Source organism: Mycena indigotica (genome assembly GCF_014461135.1).
Source record: "Mycena indigotica strain 171206Taipei chromosome Unknown Mind.scaff0001, whole genome shotgun sequence".
Lineage (NCBI taxonomy): Eukaryota > Fungi > Basidiomycota > Agaricomycetes > Agaricales > Mycenaceae > Mycena > Mycena indigotica.
This window is the reverse complement of record NW_023503000.1, coordinates 6,455,304-6,463,824: the sequence shown is the minus strand read 5'-3', so window position 1 is coordinate 6,463,824 and position 8,521 is coordinate 6,455,304. Positions and strand designations below refer to the sequence as shown.

Genomic DNA, 8,521 nt, shown 5'->3' with positions numbered 1-8,521 from the left:
ATGGCAATCATCCTGCTGACGGACATATTTGGGCTGCCGCTGAACGTCCGTCTCCATTCTTGTTGCTGCTCTAACCATGACTGACAGCATGGCCTTTGGTAGAACGCGCGCATCATCGCGGACAACTTTGCCAAATCGCTCGAATGCGATGTCTACGTGCCCGACCTCTTTGCGGGCCGCTCGCCCGTGACGCCAGAGCAGATGTCCGCCATCCCGCAGAGGGCGGGGCTCAAAGCTGGCCTCTTGGGATACGTGAAGCTCTTCTTCAAGGTGTTGCCGAGCCTTTTCGCGCTCATCCGCAACCGACCACCCCAGGGCGCTGCACGGGCACTTACGGTGCGTCGCCTTCCGCCTTCTCACTACCAAGCTCATGCGTTTCTAGTTCATCAACAAGCTGCAGGAATCGAAGAAGTACGAGAAACTGGGGGCTATTGGGTGCGTTGCTACTTCTGGAGTCCGACACTCGTCTCATGGCCCAAGTTACTGCTTCGGTGGCGGCGTGTCCCTCATTCTCGGCTCGCAACACCCCGCGCTCTTCAGCAGCATCGTCATCGCCCACCCGTCCCCGCCCAAAGACGCGCAAATTCTCGGTATAAAGGCGCCGACTGCCTGGATCGCGGCGGAAGGTCAGACTGTTATGGAGCAGCGTTCTGACAAAACGCTAACATGTTTCTAGACGATTTCGCCATCTCGAAAGCGCGGCTGGACCAGATCGAGGCGCTGTACAAGGCGCGGGAGGGGAAGGACACGTATGTGGAGTACGAAATCAAGGTGTACCCTGGTGCGTGGCGTTTTTACGTCCTCGTTCTCTCTGTTGACTGTGTCGTTAGGGACTGGTAAGGCGAGACGATGCCGCATGCTGAATCGCACTGACGCTTTCCAGCGCATGGATTTGGCGCGCGGCCCGCGCTGCAGTACCCCGAGGTCAAGGAGGCGTTCGAGAAGGCGTTCCAGCAGGCGGTGGATTGGTTCAACAGGACTATTCCTGCGTAGAAGGGCTGTTGGGGATTATGTGTGTCGTCAGGATGGAATCAATGTGGTTTATCACACTGTTGCAGCTGCTGGCCGCGCGGGCAAGGATTTGAGCTAAATATGTAAAGGCAAGACCTATTTATTCTCCCTCGACATATTATTAGTTGTCAGCTGATTATCTTCCTATCTCCTTGCGAAGTTATTTAGGCTTGATATCGAGTTTTTCGTCGCATGGTAGCCCGCAGAGGCCGACGCACAAGAGGTGAGATACTACGGGTAAGTAGGCTGTAGGTACTCAGGACAACGAATATAAGTAGTTCCTCTGACTACTACTTAGTTTAATGGACAATGATTCAATGCACAACGGACGCTGTCTTCTCCTGCCGGTATGCGCTGGTCAGCGGCCCTTCTTTAGTTCTCGTCATGAACGTTGACGGCGGGCGAGAACGACGGCTTTGAAAAGGGAGCAATTGCGGTGAGACACTGGAGCGCCACGATCTTCTATCGTTTCGGCACTGTCTGCGACGACAGCGCTGTCCAGCACAGTCAGTGTTGTTCAGCTTGGCAGCGAGACACTTACCTTGTTGAGCAAGGACGGCAACAACAGCGTCATCTCGTCGAGCACGCTGGAAATCAAGGTCAGCGAAAGGACGGGAGCGAACAGGATAGTGCAGACTAATGAACTGCTATCGGCAGTAAAGGTGAGTATATTGGACTTGTTGAGGATTTAACACCACTAACCGTCTGTTAGAATGCTATTAAATGGTAAGCATGCGTGAAGCGAGACGAAAGACATTTACTTGTAGCTTGACGAACTTGAAAGAGTCGCGAGCGAGCTACTAATACACAAAGATAAGTGCGGCTCCTTGACTTGGACGGTACCTGCTTACCATTTGCTCGCTTGACAACAACAGTGTCTTGAAGACTACTTCGGGATTGTCTTCGGCGACAGATCCTGCAGCTCCTGCACGACCTTCAAGTAAAGAAGGTGAGTCAGTGTCCTCAAACAACATGACGCGACGAACTACCTTGACAACTTGGATATATCACGAGAACAGTGCGTTCTTCGCGCGCAACACGCCCCATTCAGGAGTGCCAACGGCCGCACAACGCTGACACAACCCGCCGGACGGAGACGGGACAACCAAACTTGACACGCGCGCGAGCGCAATGAGACAATACTCGTATTTGCGGGCGAGAATTTGCCGTCGTAGAGCGCTGTGATAGAGTGCTGTGGTGACTGCGGTGAGGGCGAGCAGCTTCAGATTAAGGAGTGCTGATTGTTGGGCTGGAGTCGGGGACTCTGTCGAGTGGGGAAGAGTAGTGCATGCTCTTCATCGTCGACAACAAGGAGCTTATGAAGGAGAAGGTGAGCGCGAGATACTGCAGGAGTGGATAGCACTCACCTAACGCGAGGCAGCCGTGGGCCGTCGACGGAGAACTGCGCAAATTTGTCGAAAAACAAACGAGAGCCTGCGGGAAAATCTGTACGACTTATGAGAACTCGCCAGTTACGATACGACCCAACTCACCGACTTCGTTACCCGGCTATGGCTTAGTAGGCCCACTAGCGAAACTCCATGGTGAGCGTGAAGAGGGAAGCTTTGCTCCCGAACTATCGTCATCGATAGTACCGTCTCGAAAAAATCAGCTGGCAGGCATGGGTTAGTCTGTGTATACGGTCAGCGACTGGAAAACATACCAAAGACCCGATACGGGTGGTGCTCTAACGCAGCAACCAGCAAGGTGGCGAAATGGTGGGAAGGGCCATCTCATCGTCAATGGTGTGTTGTGGGAAGAAGCTTCTTATGTCCGCTTTCTAGTCTGAGGCATATCTGAGAAAGCTTGCCGCTACAGAAAAGTTAGCAAATGAGTGCGGGAGAGACCAAAAAGTTACACACCTTTTGGCCAACCGAACCATATCCTGCACTGGTTATAGCCTCGTTCTAGCCCTTCCCGGTCTCGCAATACACGTCTTACGCCGAGCAACTTGAAGGACCGGCGCTTCAGCGCCAACCGACGCCAAATGGGCAAAGCAAGGCGAAAAGAGTCGGACGGGTAGCAGACATACGAGGCAAGAGCGGTGATTGTGAGTGAGATACGAGGGAGTTATGAGCATTTGGGCCATCTTCATGCCAGAAGAACATGCGTCGTGGCTGGAGGAAAGAACCCCTGATATTTTCGGGTCACAATTGGTCACACCGCCATACACTGTCTTCCTGCTGCTTTCACGACTCCTCTCTTCTCTATCGTGTGTCTCCCTCTCTCCCTTCATTCACAACGGACCCGCCTAACATTGTACTCAGCACTCTGTAATACCGCGGCCAGCAACCCGTTCCGTTTCCTCGACAGCCAGCTCAAGCAACGCTACGATCTTATAATCCCAGCTCTATGGTGAGCAACGGCTCATTTATATCAACCTACATTGACTCTTTCCAGCCAAGCAACTATGCACCCCTTCCCAATGACGACCCCGTTCTTCTCCCCCGCGAATCCGACGAGGAAATCACAGCACATAGCCGCCTGCTCCCTTCCCTTCAAACGAACGCGGATTCTGGATTGAAAGTCGCTGAAGACTCCTCGTACACTTACAGTTATGGCCCTCCCGGCCTGATTGGACTGTGGCACAACTACTACGCGTTCTTGTGTGCGGTCTTTGCGTCCATAGGCGGACTGAGCTTTGGGTATGACCAGGGTGTGGTGTGTCCTAACGTTCTGCTTCATACACATCTCTTAACTCTCCTTCTCTCTAGATTGCCAATGTACTTGTAATGGAGGACTTTGTGGGCCGATGGCCAATAACACCGCTGCAGAAAGGCGCGCTCAGTGTGTGCTCTACCTTTCGCTCATGACCAACCCTCACTGTTTTCAGCGGCTGTCCTGGAACTGGGCGCCCTTATTGGTGCTCTCACGTTCGGAGTTTTGGCCGATAGATACTCCCGCCGACATTCCATCTTCATTGCCTGTGGTATGTCCACGGTAACCTCCGTCCGTCTAACTTCATATCGTCGCTAGTCATATTCAACATTGGCGCGCTCTTCCAAACATTTGCGCGAACACTCGCAGACCTTTTCATTGGTCGCGCTATTGGCGGCATTGGTGTCGGCGCTCTAAGCATGCTTTCACCACTTTATATATCGGAAATCAGTCCACCCGAAGTACGCGGCTCGCTCATTGCGCTCGAACAATTCTCGATCGTCCTTGGAGTCGTTGTCGGATTCTGGATTGGGTTCTTCACGCGAAATAGTATGTGGTGGTCGTTTCATTTGACTCCATACTCAATTTCTCCGCCAGTCCCAGGTTCGGCGTCATGGAGGATTCCGCTTGGTGTCCAAATCGGCCCCGGAGTCCTTCTAGCTTTCGGGGCGTTGTTCCTTCTTCCCGCTTCGCCTAGATTGCTTGTGCTGAAAGGCAAATATGACGAAGCAGAAGCCAGTTTGGTCAAGCTGCGTGGTCGCGATGACGTGCTCACAAAGGTTTTATCTTGCTTCTTGAGGTCTGTCGCTGACCTGGCTCTAGATCGAGCTTCTCGAAATGCGTGTCGAAGCAGCCTTGATTTCCCAATCCAACTCGGATTCGCCCAAACCTGGTGCCCAGAACGAGTTTTCGGCGTGGCGGCAGTTGTTCTCCAAGAAATACCGCCCGCGCACGCTGGTGGGGGTTCTTATGATGTTCTTCCAACGCAAGCTACAGTTTCTTTTGCGTCTCTCCACTGATATGACTCTTAGAATGGAGCGGAATCAATGCATTACTCTATTATGGTCCCACTCTTGTGAAGAGTATTGGTCTCAAAGGCGAAACTATCTCGCTGATTGTTTCTGGGGGAATTGGAATTGTCCAGTTCATTGCTGTTGGACCCGCTGTCATATATATCGACCGAGTTGGTAATTGTCTCTTTTGCTCTGTTTATATATCCTGTTGACCCTGCAATCAGGACGCAAGCCTTTGTTAAGAGGTTACTTCTGCATCGTCCCCTATCCATGTAGTTAACGCGAAAAAGGTGGTAGCTCGTTTATGGCGGCCTCTCATCTTATCATTGCCGTCCTCGTCAGTGCTGAACTTCCTTTCTCTTATATAATGCTGACTGCCGACCAGGTAATGCAAGTCCAATCGGACTGGAGCTCGCATGCAATAGCCGCATGGGCCGCTGTTGCGTATGGGCCATGGCTTTCTTTCGTTTCCGCCTCAGCCCCTCTGAAAACTTTCCCAGTGCAATCTATACATTTACGTTTGCATATGGCGTCTCGTTTGGACCCATTGGATGGGTCCTCCCGAGCGAGGTCTTCCCGCTGTCGGTGCGCGGCCGTGGAGTGGCTCTATCAACTGCCTCCAACTGGAGCAACAACTGTCCGTCATTCTGTCTACCGTGTTGCGTCTCATGACCTGCTTCAGTCTTCATCGGGCTCGTAACACCAATCATGATGGAATACTCACCTGCGTCTGCCCTTTCTTCTGCCGACATCACCGTCTACTGACAACTTCTCCAGCGGGACGTTCCTCACATTCGCCACAGCGTGCTTCGTGGCCTATCTGTGGGCCACCTATACGGTGCCGGAAACAGCGGGCGTGACGCTCGAAGATATGGACCGCGTGTTTGGCGGGGACGCAGGAAGAGAGGACCGCGTCAGGCGGAGAGAGGCACGTTGTTGCTTTGCAGCTTGACCGATGCTGATATGGGTTCTTCGCAGCTTGAGGAGGAGATGGGGCTGCGTGCGATGGTGATGGAGCTTGCTGAAAATAATGGATTATGACCCACATAGAATCAAAGGGGTTGATATTTTTCAGGTTTGCACATATCTGGCGCGAAAGACGCAGGGTATGAACGCCCCCAATTCAAATGACAAAGACGAGGTTAGATGTGGTATTCTGGGAGCGTCAGGCGACAGCGCGCGCTCAGGGGTCTACTCGCAGCGTGTTTCCATGCTGACCGTCTTGTGCAGAATGCTTTTATGGCGCTGAAGCTAAAGATTCCGAGTCAGATTCAGACTACTTAGTCTTTGACACAAAACAACGCCAAACGTCGACGCGTATCGCACGGACCGTGGCCTAATCTTTCGCTACCCCCACGACCACACCTGTAATGCCTCACTGTCTTCCTACCTCTCCGTCTCCCTATCAATCGACCTGCTTTCCAAAGACCTTGGTCTTGTCCACTGCGTCGCCGTCCGTTTCCCTTCCCCCCGAGTAATATCGCCACGCAGGCAACAAATAATACTCCGTTCCCGGCTGGTAGCTGCCTATCGACGCGCATAGCACTGAGAGGGGCTCAGCAGCAGTTCGCGGTAGAAAAACAGGCCCCACAGGCAATCCAGATGGCTGCCGGAGCGAGGTTGCGCTGCAGCAGGACAAGACACCACGGCCACTGCTTGATGCACTGCTGCATGTCTTCTGACGGCGCGCGGAAGAGGGGCCACAGGCCGGGGACGACGCCGCAGCAGAGCCAGAGGCACACGTGGACGTTGATGGTGCCGAACTGCAGCGGGTCGGGGCGCTCGGCGGGGCGAATCCTGTGAGCGGGGTAGTAAAAGAAGGGCGATCATGATGCAGATGCGGTGGGCATACCACAGGGTTATTGCATAGACGAGGCATGATGCGTAGATGGGGGTGAGAATCGTGAATACCAATGGCACGGCTGGGAGACAGTGTCAGGGTTTGCCAGTGCGGGCGGGGGATTCGGGAATGTCGGAGGACGGACCGAGATGCGTGTTCACATATGTGTCGTCGACGGCTTTGCCATGGCGAGCAATTGTGAAAAGGATGGGCAGCTGCCCCGAGACGGTGCATAGGATATACCACACCGCCAGGGCGCGCGCGACATCTAGTAGAATGTGGTTAATCTACTCGTAGCCTTCAAGTTGTGGCGCTCACGACGGTAGAGTCGTGGGGACAGTGAAGGGCTGGAGGTCTTGGGGGAGAGCATGATATGGGTGTGAGAAGGGCGGTGGACGACGGGCGCTAAGACGGGTAAGTACTCATCGCGAGAATAACTCGATATATATCTACTTCAAGTTGTGAGTACCCGGGGCCCGGGACGGGCCATCGGAAGGTATCAGCGCGCACGCATTGCCCAAAGTAGCGGTCGTCTCAAAGACCATGCGCAGACGCTGATGCACGCGGGCAGCGCCGACGACAACGACAACTGGTGGTGGTGAAGTCAGAAGGGTAAGCGACGACCGGCCGGTCGGGCCCGTGACCCGATGACACGTGTCGCTTATCAACTCTCTCCGGTCCTCTCACTTCCCCGACTCGGACCCGCCCGCTGCCCCGGGCCACATGGCCGCCTCCCGCTTCAAAGAGCGCCGCCTGCATGGCCGCGAACGGCCCCGCGCTCGCTTGCCGGGCCACCGCTCAACGCCAAGCGGCCGAATCCGAGTCAGCTGTCTGCTCTACACAGCTAAGTCATGGACTCCCGCCTACCGTTTGCCGAACCGCTCCAATGCCTGCCGAACTGCGTCTGCCGCCCTCGCTGCCTTTAAACCCGCAAAATGAACACTAGAAAGACCGACGACGTCAGCGCCAATCTCGAGCCTGAGAACGAGGAGAACACGCACCATCTTTGGAATCGCCAGCGGGCACAAGGCCGCAACTTGGATGCTGGAGACGCGGGTCAGCATGCGGATGGCGGGGAGGAGAGGGTTGAGGACGGTGCGTTTGTCGTCCGCCCATAGCGCGTCTGTTGCTAACTGTCAGGTTCTTGTAGACGTTGTCGAACGGTCAGCAGGCGCGAATGGTGAGATTATATGCATCATCTGTGTCCTTTTGCTGGATAGTGGTCTCGTTTTGACGCCTAGCTCAACGCCGACTCGGAGGAGGGAAAAGGTATGCGGAGGGAACAGACATGAATGAGTGGGTCGTGGATTTGAGTCTGCGAGAAGGCGCGGACAAGCGAGCGCTGTTGGCCGGTGAGTACAAGTCAAGGGCTAAAACGCGTACTAACTTAGCTTGAAGGTCTGCGAACGATAGCGGAGGCGATCCAGGAAACGAGGCCTATGCCAAGTAAGTATACACATTCTCGAATGAACTGATGGGACCTAACTCCTCCTCCAGCTTGGATTTGGAGAAGGGACCACGGACAATGCCTATAACGGTCGTATGGGGAAGAAACAGCGCGAGAACGGGGCTGTGATAAGGTCAGCATTCAACAGCCAGATCTAGAATGTGGAGCTGATTTTGGGGCAAGAGCGCGGAAGGCGCGTGTCCAGCTCGAGCGCTGTCGGTCGGTAAGTACAAGCCAAAGGCCAAAAACGACTACGACATTACCTGGAAGGCTTACGAATGAAATCGGGTTTGAGTGGAGGACGAAGGCCCAAGGCCTATATATCGAAGGGCGGGCAGATGATCGTAGTAAAGGCGACATATTCTCTAAGGTCATTGCCCTCTGTCAAGGACTGAAGAGCCCGGTACTGCCCGGATTTCACCCTCTCGAAGGAGAAACGCCGTCGTGCCCCATATATAAAGCGGCACGGGAAAACGTGCTCGACGGCGGTCTTGGGCCTTGAGTTGCGGGGCATAAAGAATTGGGTAGAACGGGAGCGGTATGGGCACGAGA

At 54.2% G+C, this 8,521-nt stretch overlaps 3 protein-coding genes across 3 annotated transcripts; 2 read left to right on the top strand and 1 right to left on the bottom strand.

The window, feature by feature from the left end:
* Positions 1–993, top strand: MIND_00178200 (DLH domain-containing protein; the record flags this gene model as incomplete). Its single annotated transcript, XM_037358697.1, has 7 exons — positions 1–45; positions 103–336; positions 383–435; positions 481–626; positions 677–781; positions 831–836; positions 884–993. The coding sequence occupies 7 exons, from the start codon at positions 1–3 to the stop codon at positions 991–993; spliced, it is 699 nt and encodes a 232-aa protein (XP_037226607.1).
* A 2,111-nt stretch (positions 994–3,104) lies between these two features.
* On the top strand, positions 3,105–5,634 carry MIND_00178100 (MFS domain-containing protein; the record flags this gene model as incomplete). Its single annotated transcript, XM_037358696.1, has 16 exons — positions 3,105–3,223; positions 3,279–3,284; positions 3,360–3,366; positions 3,412–3,672; positions 3,726–3,798; positions 3,845–3,940; positions 3,988–4,218; positions 4,267–4,448; positions 4,492–4,654; positions 4,701–4,856; positions 4,907–4,927; positions 4,973–5,019; positions 5,068–5,126; positions 5,183–5,319; positions 5,365–5,410; positions 5,460–5,634. The coding sequence occupies 16 exons, from the start codon at positions 3,105–3,107 to the stop codon at positions 5,632–5,634; spliced, it is 1,779 nt and encodes a 592-aa protein (XP_037226606.1).
* A 328-nt stretch (positions 5,635–5,962) lies between these two features.
* MIND_00178000 (uncharacterized protein) lies at positions 5,963–7,067 on the bottom strand. Its single transcript, XM_037358695.1, has 5 exons — positions 6,841–7,067; positions 6,668–6,790; positions 6,535–6,604; positions 6,274–6,479; positions 5,963–6,227 (listed from the first exon to the last, which is right to left on the bottom strand). The coding sequence occupies exons 1-5, from the start codon at positions 6,890–6,892 to the stop codon at positions 6,088–6,090; spliced, it is 591 nt and encodes a 196-aa protein (XP_037226605.1). The 5' UTR covers positions 6,893–7,067; the 3' UTR covers positions 5,963–6,087.
* Between the last annotated feature and the right edge of the window lie 1,454 nt (positions 7,068–8,521).